The sequence below is a fragment of the Cyanistes caeruleus genome, chromosome 1 (assembly GCF_971803275.1).
Source record: "Cyanistes caeruleus chromosome 1, bCyaCae1.hap1.1, whole genome shotgun sequence".
NCBI classification, from domain to species: Eukaryota; Metazoa; Chordata; class Aves; order Passeriformes; family Paridae; genus Cyanistes; species Cyanistes caeruleus.
In genome coordinates this window covers 106,011,902-106,035,438 of record NC_141701.1, presented here as the reverse complement: position 1 = coordinate 106,035,438, position 23,537 = coordinate 106,011,902, and the positions used below count along the sequence as shown (strand labels likewise).

The window sequence follows — 23,537 nt, the reverse complement described above, 5'->3', positions numbered from 1 at the left end:
TTTTCTTAGTTTTAATTAGGTTAATGAAGTTAAAGAATACAGATAGTCTGCTGTTGAGATCATACTTCTAACTGTATAGACGCTGCTACAAACACATCACTTCGGTCAATGCCAGTAATGCCACCATGATAACTTTATTACACTCTCAAATTAATCATATCCTCATCCTTAATGAGGCACAATTTAGCCATTTGCATTCAAATAGGCATATAAACATCCAAAAGAGTTACCATAACAGTTTTATTAAAAAACCTAGTGTACATATTTTGCCCCAGCGCAGCTATATTTTCCTTAAAAAGTACTGAATGTATCAAACATTTAAGGTTTATCCCATCACTGCCAATTGTCTTTGAAGAGCTGTCAAACACCTCCAACTTTAATGCACATCAGTACAGTCTCAAGAAAATGCTCTCAGCTTTTTAAACAACTATTTTCTGACATGAAGACAACATGCCATTAACAAGTAACCCTTGTGTTTACTGCATTCTCTCAGGAATTATTTAAGTTCCAAATCCCACGTGAGAATTCATAGCCTGTATCAAACTAACACAAGATACATTATTCAGATAAATAGAGAGCATTTGGAAAGGTCTGTCAACATTCATAGTCTTAACAGCTCTTTAAAGAGGTAATGGTGCAGATTACATACAAGCTCTTTGCCTCAGTGTAACACACATTTGAAATTAAAACAAAACATGGAAGACAAATATCTTTACATTTTATTCTTCAGAAAAAGAAGAATCTTAAAGAAAGCATTTAGTAGTCCACTTGTGCTTAAAATATTCAATGCATGAGAAAGCCAAAAGAAAAAAAATACACAGTTTTGTACACCATGATCAAAAAGAAAACATTATAAATTTTCAGAAATTGCACTGTATTTAGAACACTCTCTAGGATCTGCTCCACTTCTACGTATGGCTACTGAGGTTGCCTGACACAGTTCCTTTTCCACTTTAATTGCCAACCTGTGGAGGCCCTTCAGGGATCAGTGATGTGAAGAAGGTTGTGATAAAGGACCAAGCAGAAGCCATGAATCCAGGCTGCTGCTCTGTATTGCCATCTTCACCTGCATCTTCTCCGTTGTCTTCATCAATCCCATCATCCATAAGTCGCTCCTTTAAAAACAGAAATTGAAGCAATTCAACTGCTTCTTTTCAGAATTCTGATATAAGGTAACCAGCAGTATCTTCCTACATTAAGTGATTTCTTTCAGAACAACTTCCTGAAGTAACTAGCATGAAGAAAGTCTGTGACTGAAGTAGAGACAATCAGTAACCATCAGACTGGAGAAATACAGAACTTAAGCAGCAGGCACAACCTGAGGACAATGCTGAAAGCTTTCTGGTTAAACCAACTCTATTCCACAAAAGTTGACTTTCTGTCCAGGCACTACAGCATATTTTACAATATAATACAGAGGAGTCTCGAAAGACATGTCTGCCCTTACTCACCATCTCTTCAAGATCAGGATTATTTGCATGTTGCCCATCACGGTTCACTTCTGCATTATTGGCTGCCTGTTGTTGGCCTCCCTCTTGCCTAAAGGGAAACCATCCAGCTTGGTGTCTATGTAAGAAAGTGGAACAGTTGAAAACCTCTCTTTTGAAAGGAACAAAAGTATTTTTTTTCTACAGCTAGCTACTGCAGCAAATTCTGTAAGTACTTTCAAATGAATGAAGTTACATCTATTTTTCTGTAATTCATCCTTCTAGACTGAATGGTTATTCTTCAATGTCTGCGTTAAGGTCTTGCTGTTCATAGCCCTCAGTTCCAGCAGAGGAATAGTATACCATGATTAGGTGATTCAATATGTAGAATACTTTTTATGGGTCTCCTCCCCATTTTTAAGTACTGAAGTTAAGTAAGTTTTCAAAGCCAGCCTTAATTTTCTTAGTTTAAATTTAATTTTCCCTGGAAAAAAATGAATTTAAACTTCAGCTAATGCTTGAACCACATTACCACTGTAAATAAAGTAAGCCTCTCCTACATTTCCAAGCATCTATATTCTGATTTCAGCTACCCTACCTGTATGAAAGAACAGTCCTAGTTAGGACTGAGACTACAGTGTAAGGAAACTCTGAGTGCATGGCATCAGTCTAAAATATCAAGCATTACTGCTGTTTTCCACTTCTTTTTACATCATTAAGGTATCTTCATATGCAAGAGGAAGTGATGACAGCAGTACTGATATTTCTCAGCTAAACACAGAATGTGCCTAGGTCTTTATGATGTGCAGTTAAAAAATTTTTACATCTCTTTAAATCTACCAGATCTAGTAACGCACCATTATACTACCACTACCTTAACTCTGCCCAGCAAAATTTACTGCACACAACCCATAATTTATTTTGGAAATACACATGAGCTTTGCACTTTCACATCCAAGCAGTAAGGTTAAGTTTATGCTTGACCTATATGAGCTTCCCTCCCGTCACCCCCTTTTTAAATTTTTAAAATTTAACGTTTATTTTTATAGACGTTATTTTTTATTTTTATAGATGTTTAAATTTAGACGTTTTTAAATTTTCATCCCAAAATGCTACATTTCAACAACACTGATCTATTAATATCACCAATATGTAAGAACATTGTATTTCAGGTATAAGAGGTATCCAACTTACTGTAAAAATATTTTGAGAATCACTTCTTTCTTCACATCAGTTTCTCTACCTGTTTAAATTTACCTTTTTTAACAGACACACCGTACTATAAAGGGGCACTGTGTAAATATTTGCATGTGGATAATTTTTAATTTTAAATGGAATGAATATTAGCACCATACTCCACATCTCAGATCTGCAGCTATACTCAACTGTTGTACTCACAAATAAACCAGCAGCATGGCTCCCATTACCATGACAAACCGACTGAAAGAAGAATAGAAGTATACAATGCTCAGAAGAATTGCTGCTCTAGAGAATGTGTACATCCAGTCCAGCCAGTCCCGGTTGAAGTCCTCTTCATTCACTACTGGACCACCCTGTGCATTCATCTGAACATTTTGGTTTACAGGCCTGTTCTCCTGGACAGCTACATTTGGCACTGCTGCAGGCTCATTTGCAGGAGCATGTTCTGAATTTACAGCCTGGGCAACTGCAGATCTCGCTGGCTCAGTGCTGGAAGTCACTTGGGCTGAAACAGCAGCTTGGCTAAAAATTTAAACATAAACCTGGTTTGTCAAAAAACATGCACCATAATTACTAAGCCTGTCTTCTTTGCTACAGTTCCAGATGTAATACATGTCAAAACAAACCACATTTTCCCTTAGACTTTTATTTACTAAGACATTAATTTAATTCTAATCCAAGACTGGCTTTCATAATTTACTGGACAAAACTAGGTATAAAACAGAGCTAGACAAAATAAACACAGACATTTTGATCCTGACAAAAGACATTTAATATATTCTTTTCACTAGTGTAGCTCAAAAGTAAGATAATGCAAACTTACTATTGCATGTAGTACTGACGTACATACATCTGTTGCCACCATATCATCTGTAAGGGACTGAATGCAGGATACATAGAAAATCCAGCAGGAACGCCTTGGCCTGGAAACTGGTTGCCTATATTGCTACAACATGATTTAAAGAAAAATATTCAGCTCTGAACTGTGACATTTAAAAAGCGTGCTAGCATTAAAAAACAATTAAAGTAGCATTTCTCTTCTCATTTGCACTCCTAAAATAACACTTTGAAATAACATATAGTGAGATCATTCAACCCATTCCAAAAAAGCACTATATTTTGATAAAAGAAATTAACAAGCAAAGTTATTTCTCTAGAAAGAATATTTGGCTTTGTACTTAGTATGTCACTAGCTGCATCTCTGGGACAAAACAATGCTGGAAATTTTTCAACACTATGCTAACTACAGAAATTCTTCCATACAATTCCTTTTAAGTTCAGAGATCATCCTTAAAGGTCTACAGGAGCTCTAAAGGGAAAACTTACTATCTTCTATAGTATTCTTTTAGAAGCAATACTTAAATATCACTGTGATCAGAGACGTGAAGAAATATCATAAGCAAAGACAACAAACTTATCTTTCAGATACAGCTTCTGAAGATTGCAACTAAGAACATTGTAAAGGATTTACTACCCCCCTTCAATTTTTGAGCATATGTGATTCTCCTCCCTATGGGCTTTTAACTCTGATTCACATGCAAAAGAGGGAAAACTCCTGTAGTTAAGTTTTATGTTTGGTTTTGTCTGCTATTAGACTTCTTATCCTCTCTTACCTCCTAGAGCATATAGCATGTTTTGGCAAGATTTCCAACTCTTTCCCAAAAGATTTTGATGTAGTGAACTGTAGTAAACCAGGACATCTTTCAGGACAGCATGAGAGTATAAAGCATGAAGAAAAGTTTATTCAGACTGCAGGTAGCAAAAGCTGAGACTGCTGTAATTGTACTGCAGACTACACCTGTTCCCTAAGTAAGGCACTCCCTGCAAAGATATCACCAAGAGATTTCATTAGTCTTACCAGGCATTCAGATATACACGACATGCCCAGAAAGAAAGATGGGAGGAAGACATTAAAATCTTTTTTCTGTGTTACACATGAATACATATTTCACTGCAATTCTGTACAAGTACCTGCCATGCAACTCCATGACTTCTGCTAAAACTGTTTTGCTTGCGTTTAGCCATAATCTGTTTTGACAACATTTTTTGGGGGAAAAAAAGAAAAAAAAAGAAAAAAAGAAAGAAAGAAAAAGTACAAAAGTACTTTCCTGATACCAAACACAAACTGAGATAGTCATAGGCATTACTGAAGGTTTATTTTGAAAATTGAAAGGTTTAACTAGCAGCCCTGCTGATGCTATTTACTTATGCATTATTAGCATGTTGAAACAGCAATGTCATGAAGCCACTGTTGAAAAACATTAATCATGATTTACAGTTGCAAGCTATAAGAATGTGTTTTTCTATCCCTGGAACTGTCAAACACTTGGAGAGATAAGACTCCTCCAAAATTCACAAAATATTTGACCTCGAAATGTAAAGATGATTTAAATATTCTACATGAGTATCATTAAGTACTGTGCTGAGACAAACCAATGAGCAGTGTTTCAGTTTCAAGCAAGTAGAGTATCAGATGAGCTTCTGAACAAGCAGGGTCACTCACTTCCACCTCAGTCACCAAAAAGCAGTGCTACTCAACTTGCCCAAGTGAGTTCTGAAGGAATTTGCCACTTCCTTTTCTCATCAGATACAGATTTTAGGGTTCTTCCTTGTAACTGCTACGTTGACCTCAAGAAAGGTTGAGGCCTCAACACCTAACAGCTTGCCCTCACAGATGTATCTTTTAGAAATACCATATTTGAGCCTCACCTTTCTTTTAAACTCTTTCAAAACCTGCTTTCTTGATGTCTTAAAGCCTAACAGTAGATTAAGCAGCCAACTCAACTCAAACCACAGAAGTTATGTCATGTTCTTTTCTTCCACATTATTTCTTTCACACTCAAATATTGTGGTAGGTTTTTCATCTTTTTTTCCCCAACAGCTTTTCTAGAAGGCATGACTGTTTGAGAAGCAAGACTTAATTTTTCAAGACCTGATCACATTAATTGAGCAGAAGCAGAGACTGGCTTACAACTGGCTTCTGGCTTAGAATGCCAACTAGTACAGCAGCATTTTGTTTGCTCATCAAAAATCAAAATGAGGCAGATGTTGTCAATTATACAGCTATTACAGTTGCCATGGTATTTAATTAGCTTATGAAATTCAGAAACAACTCTTTACACTGCAACAATGTATTTCAGTCAGAAGAAGCTCCCCAAAGGAAGAGGATCTTCTCAGCAAAGCAAGGCAGCTTGCTGCTCAAGGAAAAAGTAAAAGTAGGACAATACTTTCTCCTCATCCTTTTCCAAACAGAGGAGAAAAAGGTAGGAAGCAGAGTATTTCAAAAGAATGGCAGCAACAGTGTAAGGACAAAGCAAATAGTATCTGTACAGGCATTCCAAGACTGCAGAACAAAGCAGAGCAGACAATAGAAGAACAGTTGAATAAGCCAGAGAACAGTTCAAATGGTAGAAGTAGCTTCAGAATATTCTGAAAAGACACACAGTGCTCCTCAGGATGGCTAAAAAGCTCAAAACTACTTCTTTTGGCCTACAGAACATACCCAAATGAACTAACCAGCCCTGAATTTTAAAGTAAGGTTATCATGAAGATACTGCTCACCACTTGTGAAAAAACAAGACTTTTTATTTGGACTTAACAGCTTGGGACATCAACTTCAGGTGATATTTCAGTTTCCTCCACTATGTTATTTGCTACTTAGAAGAAAATATAGTGAGCAAAGGTAACTGATGCAGCAAGGTATTTATGTGCTAGGATATACTGCATGCTCTCAGTATGTTATTTGCTTTCAAACATTACTGTGTGCACAATATGAAAACATTTCACTAGATGGGCCACCCACACTTGACAAATGATTTCACTGCCTTGATGTCTCTTGTCTGCTTACTGCTTCCAAGTGGTCTCCAGTCTGAAATGTGAGCCCTGTCAGGGCTGAGCCCATGTGTTCTGTTTCTGCCCATGCAGCACAGCACAGGTCCTGATCCCCATCAAAGTCCACAGGAGCCGACGATGCTGTGCTCGCTCCCCACAGCTAAAGGCTAACTTGGTACATACATAAGCTACTTGCCCAGTCCCACCACAAGTTTAGATCTTTTGAAAACAACATTTGCAAAAGTTTAAAAGCAACAGAAAGTTTTGGGTTTTTTTCCCTGTAATACTTCAAAAATCTGAACTAAATGCTGTTTTCCCAAAGTATGTTCAACTCTCACGCTGCAACTTTAAGCCAGGAGCTGAAAACACATTGAAACTGTAATTTAATCATTTAACGTTCACATTACTTATTTGTACAAATCAATCAAGTACTGCAAAATGCCCAAGGAAACTGACCCTTACATAAATTTTCAAACACCTGGAGATCTTTCCCCATCAGCAGTGCCTACAGTTCATCATGCAGCTAGAATAAAAATTGTTTGGTCATGAAAATAAAAGAAAAATCAACAAAGTAACACCAGTTTCAGCTACGAATCTTCATGCTCCTAACAAGTCTTGATCTGCGAATAAATTACATTAAAGCTCAAAGTGATTAAATCCCAAAGTGATTTTTAAGAGACAGCTAAAAAAAAAGAGGGCATTTCTTACTGCTGGAATACAAGCAGATGCATCTGAAAAGATTACTGAAGCTTTAAAAAGGGTTTTTAAGGAAGCAAGCAGACTCCAGCAAGCACTGGGCACAGATGATTTGGAGCTGAGCAGAGCCAATACCCAGCAGTCTACAAAGATCTACTTCAAGTTCTGACAGCATTCCATTAAAAGACTTTTTTTTTTTTAAAAAGGCCTAGGATTATTTAGGGTTTGTTTATTTTGGCATTTCTGTTAAGATTAGGAATGCACTTCTGGAAACCTCCAGTCATTTGCACTTACTACAGTTCTATTTGCACCACAGAATGCTCTTGGATCACCATCTGGATTCCTTTTGGATTACACAAAATTGAAATAAGCGATTTGGGTGCACTGCTAATGCACCACAGTCACAAGCGGTACACTATTCCAGGTAACGAAGTTAGAAATCATTTGAGTAGGACTGAAACCCCTGAAATAGGTACAGCACTTCTCAGCACCTTTTTCAGTCTACAAATCCACCCCTCTCAATCTCCATTACATGCTAGACATAGCAAAGCATGGACTTAGTATTTTTAAGTTATATTTTCTTTCCAAGACAGCAATGTCTCCCAAACTGACACAAATTCATTCAGCTCAAAAAATGAAACCATAAAAAATGGTTCTGCTGCCTTTTCGAAGTCCACAGCCTATTCAGTTCACCACACTTGACAAAAACTCAAAATATGTCTGTGTGAAAAGCTAATTAAAATACAGATTAGTCATTTACCCAACAGATAATAAATTGCTTTTAGAATTGATTTATATTAAACCAATAGCAGTCTTGACAGTCAACCTGTTGTCACCTAGCTTTGTCTGAAAGGCAAGTATGACCACTTCTGTGAAGATGCATTTGGTCAGAATAACATAAATCTCCACCTACTCTAAAGGCCATCTCTTCTCAGCAGACAGTACATTTCAGATAATAAAAAAAATAACAAATTCAAGATGAAAACTAGTAAGAGTAGTGAAGTCTTAATTAACTCTAACGAGAGCACGTAAATTAAACAAACTAAGTAAACTTTCAACAGCTCTTGGCATCTGTTTTCTTTCCAGCAACAGAAGCAATGTTACTGTTAGCACATTCTTATTTTAGGGTTTTTTGTTTCAACATTCTCCAAAGTAGATTTCTAGAATCTATACAGTACTGGGAGAGCACCTTGCCAGAAAGGAAACTTGAAAGTGCTCCCTGAGGAAATGACAGCTATCACTTCAGAACTATCATTGGTAGATAGTTTCATTCTGTTGTAGATACACAAGCACTACACATACTCTAAATATCTGCATATCATTTCTACAGTTGAATCCAATATGGAGAAATGAAGAATTAAATCTCGTGTGTGTCAGAAACTAGAAATCATCATATTCTACTAATAATTTAGTGTTGACAAAAAAAAGGACAGTAAAGACAACCTGAAGTAATAATTCTATCAGTTACATTACTAACTACATCCACTAGACATACTAAAGCTGCACTTGTCCAAGAAAATTGAGGGCAGAAAGCATAAAGAAAAGCATAAAAAAAACAGCCTGAAGGGGAGCACCAAGAGCACTTCCTCTTTGACTGATTCCTAGCTGAAAACCCTAATTTTCATGTGGAAACTTTTCTAATGTGACTTCAAGACAAACTAGCCAAATAATTTTCCAGACTGTGAAAGAAACGTAATTGCAACTGAACATTTAAAGCACTTCAAAGAGCATGAAGGAGTGAGGATTGCTACAGTCTCACTTACCCTTGCATTAAATAAGGGAACTGGTGGCTTGGCGTGGGATTGCTATGTGCTTGTGGAAGATTACGATGTCTCACTCCATCTGCACTAGTGTTCAAAGATGTAGAAGCAGCTTCTTGGTTTGTGGACGAGGCAGCAGTTGATCCAGAACGGTCTAAATTCTAAAAAATAAATAAAATCGAGGTTGTGGATCTTTTGCCACAGTTATAAGATTTACTACTATGTCTTAAAAAAACTACTTGCTTTAATGTTTTGTCACAAGTTTTATTAAGAATGTAAACACTGGGTAAGTCTTCTGTGGTTTTATTGGTTCTGGCAAGCCTTAGTAAAAACAGAAATTCAAAATTGCACTCAGGTGCAAGAGGGGAAAAAAACCAGAATTTTTCAGAAAGACTCAACATTTGATAGTTTCCTGAGAAAACCACAGTCACTGTTAATCATAGCTTCAAAAAGCTGAAGCAAACTAAAACTTAATTGAAAGAATATTTAGCAGGAACAAAAACTCTAGTGGCTATTGTTAACAGAAGTAACTACAACTTCAGGATATGACTGCCTTCAGAGACAGTGGCTTAAAACACTATTTCCCTATCCTTATATTTAGTTACCCCTTCTACTCTTCATCCTCTTCACAGTGCCAGCTGCCCAGTCCAAACTGCTGTGGTCACCGCTGGAAGGGGGCTATCAGTGGGCATAGGGAAACAGCTAGGAACTCCTAGGAACAGCTAGGCTCCAAGGAACACACCTGAAGCTAGTGTCAGACCTCTGATACCTGGCTTCTAAACTGTCACCATAACAAGATTACAATGGGGCCATTGAGATGCATTATTTCCGTTTTAAAAAATCCCCAAATCCTGTTGCTAAGAATTACTGTAGTGTTTACTCAGTAGAAAATCCTCTAACTTTGACAACTCAGGAAATGAGAAGGTGCAAGTACTTAAGACATCTATATCACATTTGCCCTACAAAGAAAACAAGAAAAATTTACCACTAGAAAGTCAGGGTGGGGAGGAGAACAAATAGAAGGATAAAGACTATTCAAACTTTGTGTTTAGGCTGTTTCCTCCAAAGTGTTATAAACTTAGCACTTTGCATACTGCCTGCTTTAAGCAGTCATTAATACAGTCATTCAAATACAACAATTATAACTGATGTACACAGCAGTAAAATACAGTGCCAACATTGTGTCCTGCCTGTAAACAGAGATATAAATACAGTCCTTGAAAAGATATTGTAGCCACAGTCCCCTCTCTCCCACCGCTTAAACAGCTCATGTTTCTGACCGTCACACAGCAGCCTGACACAGGCCCTATCAACAGCAGAATGAAGACAGCTTCCAAGGGCATCTCCCATATGCTGACAATCCATGCCCCTCAGATGAAAAGTACCTACAGTGGCATTGTATATATATCCCTTTCTGACTAACTTTCAAGGGCTGCTTAGTGATAGTGCCAATTCTGGAAAAAGCCAAGAACTATGAAGTTCTCAATAGAAATCATAACAGCTTTTAAAACACAATGCAACCAAAGACCATCATTTTGGAGGGTATGAAGAGGGGAAGGCTCAAAACACCATAAACAAACATGTTCTGTAAACAATTTAACTAATGGAAGTGTTAAGAACACTTCCTACTTTTGACTGTCTTGCAGATGCTATGACTAGCTTGAAGTTCATACATAAATTCTGGCCAGTTCCTGTCAAACAAAAAAAACTGGCTAAGTTCCACCTTTATCTCATGACAATGGCAATATTTTGACTCGTCTCTCAAATTTTCACAAAACAAATCTAAACTTAGTTTTTCTAAAATTCTAAATACACTATGTGATTTCTGCTAAAGATACAAGGATATGGAGAGAAAGGAAAGTGTACTTTTTGATACAGTGTTAAATTGCTTAGAAAAAGTAGTGCTTTGTCATCAAATAAACATAACTATTACAATTTGAAAAAAGGTCATCTTTGTTTAAATAAAAATACAACCTTAGATAATCAAGTACAAATTCCTATGGTATGCTCTAATTTCAACATACCATTTCACAGACAAATATAAAATGTTAAAGGAGAAATTAATGGCAAGTTTCCTTAGCATAAAAGGAATTTGAGTCCTGTGTAAGAAAAAACTCACTGAGTTACTGCTGGAGGTTGACGCTCCATGACCTTCTCTACTGGTGCTGGGTTTTGGTGAACTTGGAGGTGTCCGAGATGTACATACCAGGTGAACCATATGATATTCATCTTGCTAAAAATTAAAGAAATTGAAGAGCTAAAGCAACAAAACTGGAGAAACTTACAAGTAAAAAAAGGTCTTCAAAAATTCAGAGTTGTAAACACTAAAGAAACATTATACATAAGAGACCATAAAGCAACACTTGAGTGTAGCACAAGAGAATACTACTATTTCACAAATAATGTCTTCTTAGAAGCTGTCCAAAATAACATATGAAACATGGACTTTATCCCTGGTTTTCCTAAAACTGCAGTATAGCAGAACCAATGAAAGAACCCTAGGAGAAGCATGAGGAAGCATATCACAAGCTTTGACTTTTATTTCGGAAAAATCTCACACCTTTTACAGGGCTCAGTTTACCTAAACTTAAGGATGTTTACACTTACACTGAGATATATGAAGAGTGTTATTGAATAGAGACATCAGGGTACATGAAAAAGGTAGGTGCTGGAATTCCACAAGCAGACCAAGATGTGAACAATGTGCCAGGCATTGCATTCACTTTGCTCCTGTTTAAGGTTTGCTCAAGCCTAACCTGCAGACAGGCAATTGAAGGGCCCCTGCAGATATTCCATGTTCAGGAAATGCTATTCAAAGTGCTAGGTGGGGCTTGAGTATTCCTAAATATTTGAAAGTGAGGAAGCAGATGCATGCCACCACTTGAACCCATTAGCAAGGCCATACCAATTCTGCAGGAACACGATCTGGAGGCCATAACTTCAACCTGTAGCTATTTCACTGTACCAAATTAAAAAACACCCTTACATGGCCATAGCAACACATCAGCTATTGGCTGCATGTTTAAATTCAACACTGCAGCTTCCTCAGTAACTAAATTTTAAACAAGAGGAGCAACAAAAACACCCCTCTATCCTCTTCTGAAATCAGCATGGTGCAGGCAAGCTGCCATTTTTAATGAGATGACATTCAGAAAATCTCCATTGGGAGGGTTTTTTTTTAACTATATATAAATGTGCTATAACAGCCATTTACTCATTTTCATGGTTTTGATTTTTAGGAATGGAGAAAACTAGACAAATGCTTTTATATGCCACTGTGCATTACTGCCAGCATAGCCAATGCACACTCAGTTATTTAAACTCCTCCCCATGTACTGGCCCCTAACCCCAAGCACAGCCTCACTGCTACATTAAGTGTAATTTCTTAGCAGCCAGTGACAGCAAGAGTCAGAAAGCACTAAACACAGGTGAACAGCACTTTGACCATGTCAAAAGCCTTTAACCTAACTAATCACCCTCTTCCTAGATAAGAATTTATGCCCCTGGGAAAGGCAAGGGAAGCTAGACATACCACTGGTAAGCCTACAGCATGTTTATTAAACGTGACAGTTTATTGTAATGTACTTCTATTCATAAGTAATGTGTTGGACATCACTGTGCTAGAAGAGTGCCACAACTTCCAGCCTCGAGGCATTTTGTATCAGTGAAATGACACTGGTCAGTGCCAAGGAGCAAGTATCACAAAGCTAGACTGAGTGATTTAGTAAGTTCTCAGATAATATTAGGAACTTATAAATAATCAAGTAGGAATATTTTGGCAGAGAATGAGACTGAATTTAAGTTTAATCAAGTTTATACATTTTTCCCAAAAGCTCTCAGAAGCTTCAGTACAAAAACTCCTCTTCTTCCAACAAGAATTTCTAACTTTGTGCTTAAGACAGGTGTGTTTTCAAATTCACTAAATTTAACTACACCTGAGGCCCAAAACTGCCATTATGACTTTAAAGCTTTATGCCAATGCTTTAAAGTCAAGCACAGCCCCTGTATGGTGAAGAAAGACATTAGTTACAAAGTTTCTCCTCTAGCACACAAACAAAGTTTGAAATCTTGTTTTCTAAAACAAGTATGCTGCAAGTAGACCAAGTGAATTTAAGGAATTTGGACTCCATTTTGTCTTCAGCAAGCAAAGCTAAACTTTGAGTAAGTTCTATAAGCATTTCCTTAAACATTTGAGCAGTACAGGGCATACTGGTTTGCAACAGTCCAGATCAGTTTTCTACTAAACATATACATAACAAACTGCAAACATTTTCTTTGGTAAGAAGTTTAATCTCACTTAATAAAATCTATTTCAGAATAAAGATTATAAAGGAACAGCAGTGTTAATCTGCTGAAGCAATACTCAAGACTCCTCTGCATTTCCATCTTAATGGAAACATCCTCTGTTTTTCCATCTTAATACTAAAGTTCAGTTGCCCACTTTCACTAAAGCACCATCCACGTTTGGAGACTTTCCTCCATAGGAAGTTTTAAAATGTGACCCACCCACTCTTGTAGCCTGTAGATTGATTTTTACTTCAATACATTACACAAAAGTATCCTTACCAACAGCCAGGTACTGCATTATAGAGTTCATCTATTTCATAGGATTAAAAACTTTGCAAGGACCTAAGGCATTTCCCCAATAACAGCTATTGCTTCATCCTGAGCTGTTTACAAAGAATTTAGACAGCTCAACATAATGCATCATGTTCCCTGTCACCATCAAAACTGAAACCAAAGTTTTTTATTATCTACCCTAAATATCTCGTTCTACACATTTTTAAGGAAAATTTCCTAATTTAATAGTCCCTACTAGGTGGTATCATTAATCCAAGCTATTTGAGCCAGTTTGAAAACCAAGACCATATATTCCAAGATTCCCTGCATGAGATGTCATGCATATTCAAAACTGGGATCTAAATGTTGACTGAAGAAACCAAAATTAGCTAATAAAATTATTTTTCCAATAGGAACCAACAGAATTTTTAAAAAGTATGAAATTAAAGGAGCAAGAACCATCAAAGTTTTAAACATAATCAGGAATGGTTAACAGCTGACAAATCAAAACAAGACAACAAACAGCCTTCCCAGGAAATTGTTCAGGAATTGAGAATTCTGGTTCTGCACAATTAATATATTACTCTTTATCTGCTTACACAAGTGCCATGATTGACATAAATTCTGGATTCAAGCCTCTATGAGAATTTAAAAGATGTCCCAAATCAACACAAATACATTACACTTATATGACAGCGGTAACTGTCCAAAGAAGTCAAGGCCAAGTTGGAGCTCTAAGCAACCTGGTCTAGTGGAAGATGCCCCTGCCCAAAGCAGGAGGGTTGAATCTAGAAGATCTACAAGGTCCCTCCTAACACTATGATTCTATGATACACAACATATCACTTGCTTGGGACTTAGCATAGCCTGCTTGGTCTCCCACCAATTGGAAACATGCCTCAATCCACAAGCATCATAATCCAACACACAAGGCATACTTAAAAATATATTTTCCACAACATATCAATATTATATGGTTACATGTCTCAATACAACAATGAAAATGTGAAGTTAAGCAAAACAAATCTAAATTCCTACTTCCCAAAAATGGGCTTTGATCAAATATTGCATAGTGTTGATATAAAGCTTACTTTTCTGAGAACATCTTTCAGCTGCAGATGATCAGGAAGCAGTCTGCCAGAATACACCAGTCTCTGATCCTTTGTAGACTAGGAGATGGGGACAAAGAAAGAAATTATTTTTTTTTTCCTGCTGTACAGGTATATAGCTGGAGATAAAAGGAATTTTCTCATCTGCAAATCTTAAGTCAAATCACCAAGAGACAGAATTAAAAACATTTCAGAGGCTTCACAGGTCTAACTCACAAATTACTTCTGAAAAATAATTATATTATTAAGCACTCAGCAAGAGTGCCATAACAATTAACAACATTTAAGGGTAAATGCTTGTTAAGAAAACTTTCAAGTACATTCAAAAATTCCTGTCTTTTAGTGATTTATTCTTTGCCCTGCTCCTGGTCCCAGGCATCTTCTGAAAATATAGATGCAAAAGTGGCTGCAGCAAAGAGAGTTCGCAGAACAATGGAATGCCAATTAAAATACACAGAAGAGCACAAAGTTTAGTATTTTTCCACAAGGACTTTCTGTTATTAGTCCTTGCCTCCGACCTCAAACCCCCTGCAGAGAAAAAATCAAAAACAAACAAACCACAAAACAAAAAACATCATTAGAAAAAACAAGAAGGAAAACATTAAAAAGCAAGAAGAAGCAAAAGCATTATTTTAAGGTAGCCTTCCTTAAAAAAAAACCCTTTTTTAAAAAAGCTGGATAAGCTTTTTTTTCCTATTCTTATAGTTTCATAGCTTAAAACAATCCAGTATTGTAAACAAAGGTTTTACTTCTTTTTTTTACAAGTGATTTACTGTTCATATGATAATAACTTCAGACTATTCTACACAACAGAAATAACAGAATTATTTTAAAGGAAACTATTTGAGCAAAGTAAACTATATCTACAGAAAGATGTCCAGTATGCTAAAACAAGGAGCTTACTCGGTCAAACAAGAGAAAGAAAAACAAACAAGTGCTAAATGAATAAATCTAGCCTAACATCAGTGGAACAGACATGCATTATCAACATGAACTATTTGAAGAATTTCCCCATCGTGCAAACACCAAGTCTTACACCTCTCCTCTTCCTATCCCAGCCTTCTGCTACCCACTCTGCAGTCTTGTTCATGCTAATACTAAAACAAATAAATGAGCCCCAGATCTCTGATTAGGAAAAGCTTTCACAGAAGTTTTTGACAAATTTTTACTTTCAATAGCCTTCTACAGACCTCAAATAATTTACTCCAATAAAGAAATGTTACAAAACGTTCTTGAGTTTTTTTAACCTCAAAAAAGAAATGGTCATATCATTAGAACAAAACAGAGATACTCAAAGCAAATAATGCTAGTAAGTAGTCAGTAAATCTGAAGCTTTAACTTTTTTCCCAAAGCCATTCACTAGTCATTCATGATTAAATATGTATTTTTTTAAAAAATAGTCTGCCACATACTATGCAGAACAGTTTACCACTTCTATTTAGGAGCAATTTTCTCTATTCTTCTGCACGTTTCTGTATTTTTAATTAGTGGCATTGGACAGTATTTTTATGTCACACAACACTGGGAACTGGTTATTTGCAGGTCAAATTGATAAAATACTGCAATACATTCATCAACAATGCTGTACTATTTCTATTAACATTTAAAACAACAACAAAAAACGCCTGACTCCTGTCAGTAACTTCTTTTGAGCTATTTTGTTGCTCCCTTCAAGCAGAACAGGCTGCCAGCAGAATGCAAGTTTGCAGTTTGTACTTGGGAAAAGCCAGAAAAATCAGAATTTAAGCATCCCGATTAAAGAAAACTTTAATTTCCTGTAAATTGGAAACTTGTTGCTTCAGCTTGACCAGTGCAGTCAGAAGAAAAATCTTAAGAATCCTTGTTTCTGGGTCCAGAGACAGATTATCTGGAGATTAATAAGAACCGATAAGCACTTGAAACAAGGAAAGCCCAACAGCAAAAACCCCTCAAACTCCAAATCTTTAAATCATCATCCAGCACAGCACTAGTGTTGTTTTGACTGTCTCACTCCTAATGGAGCTTTCTACACGGTCACTTTCAATTGTCCTCTAATGTACCTCGTGAACCAGTCCCTCTTCCACCCCCTCTAATTAAAGAATCTTCTCAAAGATACAAGTAACATTTAAATATGAGTATTTTACAGAGTTGAAATTGTCAAGATTAGAAGGGCCACTCAAAGCTGACTACGAGGCCTTCAGTAATGCATTTCAACTCCCTACAAAACCACAAAAGAAAAGGTTAAACATATGTTGAGTACTGCTAATCACATTAAACCAGAGATTGTAGTGATGAAGATGAGGCCTTAAAACCCCATACTCCTCCCTTCATAAATTAAACACCTACCTGAGAACTAAAGGATTATCACTTGCAATTCTCAGGTTGAAAGCCCGCAATTCTGAAATGGGCTTTTTTTTTTTTAATGCAAATTGAAAAAGAGGTAATAAATGTGGAAACACAGTAGTTCACACATATGCCAAAGTAAATAGAAAAGGCATTCAACTCATCCTCTGCCAGAGGAAATTTCACTACCACACCTCCTGCTTCAAGGAACAGCATGCTCACTGCTAGCTGAAACACTCAAGTGTGATGGAAAAACACCTCAAACCACAGAATTAGAGCAGCCCCATTTTCAGAAGAAAAAAAAATCATGGCATTAGAAAAAAAATATTCTAGAACCTAGAGTGAGATGTGAGACAGTTTGCAGATCAAAATCCAAAAGGTATATATTCAAAACTAAGAACTCCAGAGATACTGTTTTGGAATTTTTTCCTCCATTTTTCATGCAAGACTTCTTTTGCAATGCTTTAGTCCAAACTAGCTGTGCCCAGAACATTACCAAACACCAAACCTAAGATAGTGTAGCAATGTCCTGTAGAAACACAGGCAATCTCTGAGCTGTACAGCTGCAGCTACCAGGTATTATTCCAGTTCACTAAGCCTCTCTCCCATTTTTCCATAGGAAATAAAAATCCAGACAACCACATCTAGTTAGAACTGTAGGCAAATGCTAGATGACAGGTACTGAGGGAAATGAGAAATAGCAGTTTTAAATTACTGTTTATGGGTATAATCGATGCAGCAGTTAAGGCACTGAAGGTAGGATCTGCCAGACTGAGACACACAGGCTGATTTTACAACAGTCTTGTGTTAGTCCACATAAGTATTTCATTTAGAGACACTGTAACTGCAGTACTGTCTGTGAAAGCTGGTCCAGTCAGGGAGCTAAACTACTGACAAACGTGAATCTTGGTAAAGACTCACAAACTAATTTAACACCCTTCTGAACCTATTTAGCTTATTCAAGCATTTACTTTGAAAAATATATCAACTTTAGTAACAACTAAACCAATTTAAATCTGCCTGTATTTAAAATGTGTATGTATTTAGGCAAGTAATTTACACAAATTAATCTGGAAAAATCCCAAAGAACACTGCCTCAAGACCTAACTTCTCATTTGCTTATTCTAACCACCTCACTTTCTGAAAACATACTCTTAATAAATTGTAAATTTAATTAGGACACTTACAGTTATCATCAGTTTACCAACTGATTTACAGATGCACATGCAAGAATGAGGTTCAAGTCACATAGAAAACTTGAAATACTACAATAGTACAGCAGTGACAGCAACAGATTTCTACTTTACACCCCTAACTTCAAGAACACTGCAAGGCCTGTATAGTCTCTGTGATCCAACACCTTAAAATAGCATTGTAATAGAAATTATTTCAAGGACCTAGCATATTGAGGGAACAGAGAAATCAAGTCTTTAACACTGATCTGCTTTAAAAGGAAAAAAAAAAAGAAATAAAAAAACAGGGAGGGGGAGGGAAGCTCCTAAAAGAAAAAGGACTTACATACATTTGAAAAAAGCAGTAGCAGTCAACATCAAAAATACATCAAGCCAAAAATACACTTTTTGATTTTACTATACATAGGAGCCATCCTATTAAACACCTTTCTCCTCTCCCATGTTATTACTTTAATTTGAAAGGTCCTATGAAATAAAAATACTGTGTTCTGTTATTAGTTTAACTGCAAGTGCAGTAAATCCAAATTAAATTGGAATTACTGAATGAGAATTAATAATTCTTGTTTAAGAAACTCCTCATTCTTTAACTCAAAACAAGTTTTGGTATGCTGAACTAGTCATTTAATGCTGTGAGGCATGGTGAGGAATCTGCAACAGAAGGAAGATGTTTCAGGAAACTGAAATTTAACACTATACTACTGTTTAAAGCCTACAGTGCCACATGAAAACCTCTTGTTCATTAAGGTTCTTTCCTTTCAGGAGCTCAATTTAGCAGGATCATTCATAGGATGAGTAAGACAACTAGTGTTTAAACACAAACACGTCACTGGAGGAAATTCTAGTGAGGAGGAGGAAGCAGCAATCAGCTGGAGTGATATTTTTGTTTTTCACAGCAGATAGGCTCTTTCAGCAGAGAATTACTCACAGCAATAACTATATTCACAAACTCTCACAACTGTTTGCAGACGTCAATGTACCAGTGACACAGCCCAAGTTGCTGGCTGCTTTTCTTCTTCCTCCAAAAGGCAGAAACCCTTTTTGAGACAAAGCTATAATTTTACTTTCCTCTGTCAAAAAATCAACAACGGCAGTAATTCTTCTATTGAACTAGGTGAAAAATTATTTAAAATATTATCTTCTTCTGATGTTTTCTAGAGCCTGGTTATAGGCCCCAAACACTGCTGCAGTTCTCATACAGTTGTCCAAAACAAATTTTAAATATACCGTTCTGCATGACTGCCTTTCTACACATATGTAGCATTATCACTTACTGCCTACTGCTTTTTTCATAGCCCCTTTTAATTGCCACATTTAGAACTTAAGAGGAATTTAGAAATAAAGTCTATTTCCCTCAAAAACTAAAAAAGCCATAGGTATTAAGTTTCAAAATACAGTCACAGCTGTCATACAAGTTCGTGTAACACCTGACAGGAAAATTTTCAGCACAATCTCATGAAAAACGGCTTTTCAAAGAGGAAATAATTTTGTAGGCTGTTCAACTACATAGTTTCAAGTAATATAATAATAATAAACACTTATCTACTCTAGTGAATTCCCTAGATCGTGTTAACCTTAAGCATATCACTTACACTTTAGAACAGACAGAACTCTTAGCCAGTGCTCTTAGAGTTACAAAAATTAGTCTCAAATTCAGTTAACTGAGATACTTAAATCTCAGTTCCTCAAAAAAGATAAGCAAAGCATTAGTAAGCATCTTTAGCGATAACGCCTTTCAGGATGCTACACTTCGATCTTCTCACATGATGCAAAAGAGCAGCTTAATATTTGTTACACCGCCAACTCCCTGAAAGCAGAGGGACGGCCATCGCCTCCACGCAGGTCACTCTTCGGCAGCTCTTGTTTGTTTACTCAACAAGGCTTAGGGGAAGTCTCGACCGCCTGTCCCCACGTCGCCGCAGTACCCAGCCTCACCGCCAAGGCGAGCGAAAAGGGCTGCCAACAACTCACCGGCTTACTGGGGTACACCTTGGAGAGGTGGGACTTCAGCTTGCCCACAGTCCACTCCAGAAAGCAGCTGATGGTCTGGTCGGTGTATTTCTGGTTGGGGGCCTTGATGATGAGAGTCACCGGGTGCTCCACCACGCTCTGGTCCATGCTGCCCGCGGGGCCGGCCGGCCCTGCCCCGCTCTCCTCCTCCCCGGGGACACGACACCGCTCAAACCTTTGGGGGGCTCCGGGCGGGTTCAGCGGCCGGGGGCGAACTTCCCGGGGGAACTGGGGGAGCCCATCCTCGTACTGGCGCTCCGGGAACCGCAGCCACAGGGGATCTCACCTTCGTTCCCCGCGCCCGCGGGAGCGAAGGGACAGCACGGCACCCGGGCCGCACCCGCCCGGGCCGAACCTTTCCAACCACGGCACCGCCTCGGCCTCCGGCCGCGTCCACCGCGTAAAATGGAGGCCGGAAGCGGCGGCGCCGCTGCGCCCGCCCCCCGCCGCTCCCGCCGAGCGGCACCGGGGGGCGCCCGCGGGCCGGGAGGCCGCAATGGCGGGCGGGGCCGGGCCGGGCGGCAATGGCGGGTGTGGCCGGGCCGGGCGGCAATGGCGGGTGTGGCCGGGCCGCCGCAGGGCTGGGCCGGGCGGCAATGGCGGGTGTGGCCGGGCCGGGCGGCCGCGGGGCCGGGCCGGGAGGCAATGGCGGGTGTGGCCGGGCCGCCGCAGGGCTGGGCCGGGCGGCAATGGCGGGTGTGGCCGGGCCGGGCGGCCGCGGGGCCGGGCCGGGAGGCAATGGCGGGTGTGGCCGGGCCGCCGCAGGGCTGGGCCGGGCGGCAATGGCGGGTGTGGCCGGGCCGGGCCGCCGCGGGTGTGGCCGTGGGCGGCCGCCGCGGTAGGAGGTGGGGGTGTGCGCTGTGCTCATTGACAAGAAGGTCTCAACGACTGAAAAGCTGAAATGCTTCTCAGCAGGGGAATTAAAGCTTTGCTGCTTGTGTTTCTTGTCTCCGTCACCGTTGCGTGGGAATGCCGCAGTGTAGTTATCCCAAATATCCTTGTGAGGTTAGGAAATGCTGTTTTATAACCAGAATGATTTGATAACCAGAATCACAAAGAATCACAAAATCACAGAATAGTTTGGGTTGGCGAGGATATTAAAGTTATCATCTGGTTCCGTCCCCCTTGCCAAGGGCAGGGCCGTCTTGCAGCAGGACCAGGTTGCTCAGAGCCCCATCCAGCCTGGCCTTGAGCAGTACCCAGGATGTGGCATCCACAGCTTTTCTAGGCAACCTGTGCCTTCACAGTAAAGATTTTATTCCTCATGTGTTTAATCTAAACCTACTGTCTTTTAGTTTGAATCCATTCCCCCTTGTCCTGTCACTACATGCCCTTGTAAATAGTCCCTCTCCATCTTTCTTGTAGGCTCCCTTCAGGTACTGGAAGGCTGCAATTAGGTGTCCGTAAAGCTGTCTCTGTGCTGAACAAACCCCACTATCAGCTTTTTTACTAGGACAGCTGCCCCATCCCTCTAACTGTCTTAATGGTCTCCTCCAGACTCTCTCCAACAGGTCCATGTCCTTCCTGTGCTGGGATCCCAGAGCTGATGCAGCACTGCAGGTGGGGTCTCACTGGAACAGAGCAGAGCAGAGGGGCAGAGTTCCTTCCCTCACCCCGCTGGCCACACTGCTCTGGATGCAGCCCAGGACACGTTTGGCTTTCTGGACTGTGAGTGCACACAGCTGGGTCATGTCCAGCATCTCATTCACCAGCACTTCCAAGTCCTTCTCCCCAGGGCTGTTCTCCGTCTGTTCATCCCCCAGCCTGTGCTGATACCAGGGATTGTCCTGACCCAGGTGCAGCACCTTGTGCTTGGTCTTATTAAATCTCACTAGATTCCCATGGGCACACTTCTTGAGCTTATCCAGATCCAGCTGGATGGCATCCCTGCATCGCTCAGCTTGGCGTCATCTGCACATTTGCTCAGAATGCACTCAGTCCCCTTGTTTGTATCATTAGTGGAGATATTAAATGACAGTTGTCTCAATATGGACCTCTTATGTTGCTCAATAATTCTGTCTAAAACCATAAAATAAGTTTCTGAATTTCCAGGTTTGCACTGCAAACTTCTAATCATCAACATGATTTTTCAGTTGCTGGGAAGAAAATACTTCAAGTATAGCTATGAAGGTGGATGGATAAAATGACAATTAATAAGGGACTCAGTTCATGGTACTTCTACTAAATCTTTACAATAAAAGTTGGCCGCATTAACTTGACAAAAATTTTAAAATGCTTATAAAAACCAAGAATTTTCTTGTGAAGAAACAATGTTTCTTTCTATTCCCTTCTGTCATCAAACACTGTATGTAGCTACAGAAAGCTCAAGGGTTTCAGACAGGTTTGATTTTTCCAGTAGATAGTGTCCCTTTAATGCCAAAAAGTCAGACCTTTAATTAAATTGTAGTGAGGCATGAAGAAGTTTGCTAATGAAGAGAGGACCATAAGGAACTCCAGCTTCTGAAGGGAAAGATAAAAAGAAAAGCCTGAAGGAATATCATTAGCCCCCAGGACCTAATTCTCCTGTTTGAATAAAACACGGATGCAGACAACTAATGTTAGAATTTGCAAAAGCAGAGGAAACAGTCCTTATTTTTATGTTTATTGACTTTCAATTACCTTTCTCTACAACCACACCTCATGTTTGAGATGGACCATGAGACCTCAGGTGTGTTCCTACAGCACCTGCTATCTTTGAGATGGATTGCTTATCAAATTGTAAATGTGGACAACTGGTACTTCATAGCACCTTCAGCTACAACACTTGACGTGCTCATACTAGCTTCCCAGTTCCCTTCCTTGTTGTATAAGAACAATTGTTTGCTCTTGAAACTCTGAACATACTGTCACTACCAAAGCATGCACTTGGAATTCCTGGGAATTTCCAAGAATAAACTAGAATTTCCAAACACTTGGCAAATTATTTGTACATGGCAATGCACCAAAATGGGTCAGCTAGCTGATCATGAGCACTTGGAAGGATTAATATGCTAAAATCAAGGCAAATAGTCTATAGAATTTTTCATTCAAGGTGGTTGCTTGACAATTTTGTGGTTTATATATACACACAGGATTTCTACAGCACATATTTTAACTACTATGTGAAATTTCATACTTGGGATGACTGAGAAATCTCCTAAGTTAGAACATGAAAACAGTAAGATCTCTTCTGTAGTGGTATTTTAGAAGCTCCATGAGCAGCTCCCTGCGCTGTGCACAGGCCCTCAGGGGGCAGCGTGACACTTGCAACAATCTCATTTTAGGACTAAAACTTTAAACCTTGTAAAAATGGCTCAGCATTAATTTATGATCCAGAAAATCAGGCTCATAGAATTATAGAATGATTTGGGTTGGAAGGAGCCTTAAAGATCTCCAAACCCCTGCCATGTAGGCATAAATGTCTTATGAATATACATTGTGAGGCGTCATGTC

The 23,537-nt window shown here is 38.9% G+C and overlaps 1 protein-coding gene and 1 long non-coding RNA gene across 5 annotated transcripts; one reads left to right on the top strand and one right to left on the bottom strand.

The window, feature by feature from the left end:
• Positions 1-115: 115 nt before the first annotated feature.
• HERPUD2 (HERPUD family member 2) lies at positions 116-20,585 on the bottom strand. 4 transcript variants are annotated; one of them, XM_023919423.2, is made up of 9 exons: positions 20,067-20,550; positions 14,566-14,643; positions 11,034-11,147; positions 8,918-9,075; positions 4,241-4,327; positions 3,451-3,573; positions 2,826-3,149; positions 1,452-1,566; positions 116-1,115 (listed from the first exon to the last, which is right to left on the bottom strand). In XM_023919423.2, exons 1-9 carry the CDS (start codon positions 20,211-20,213, stop codon positions 954-956), a joined length of 1,308 nt encoding a protein of 435 aa, XP_023775191.1. In that variant the 5' UTR covers positions 20,214-20,550; the 3' UTR covers positions 116-953. The 4 variants fall into 4 exon arrangements, with proteins under 4 accessions (XP_023775191.1, XP_023775192.1, XP_023775193.1 ...); XM_023919424.2 differs by having other exon boundaries at positions 1,452-1,539; XM_023919425.2 differs by lacking the exon at positions 4,241-4,327 and having other exon boundaries at positions 20,067-20,585.
• Positions 20,586-20,937: 352 nt separating this feature from the next.
• LOC147655801 (uncharacterized) lies at positions 20,938-23,014 on the top strand. Its single transcript, XR_015275338.1, has 2 exons — positions 20,938-21,110; positions 21,617-23,014. It is a non-coding gene; the product is annotated as an uncharacterized LOC147655801 (long non-coding RNA).
• The last annotated feature ends 523 nt before the right edge of the window (positions 23,015-23,537 follow it).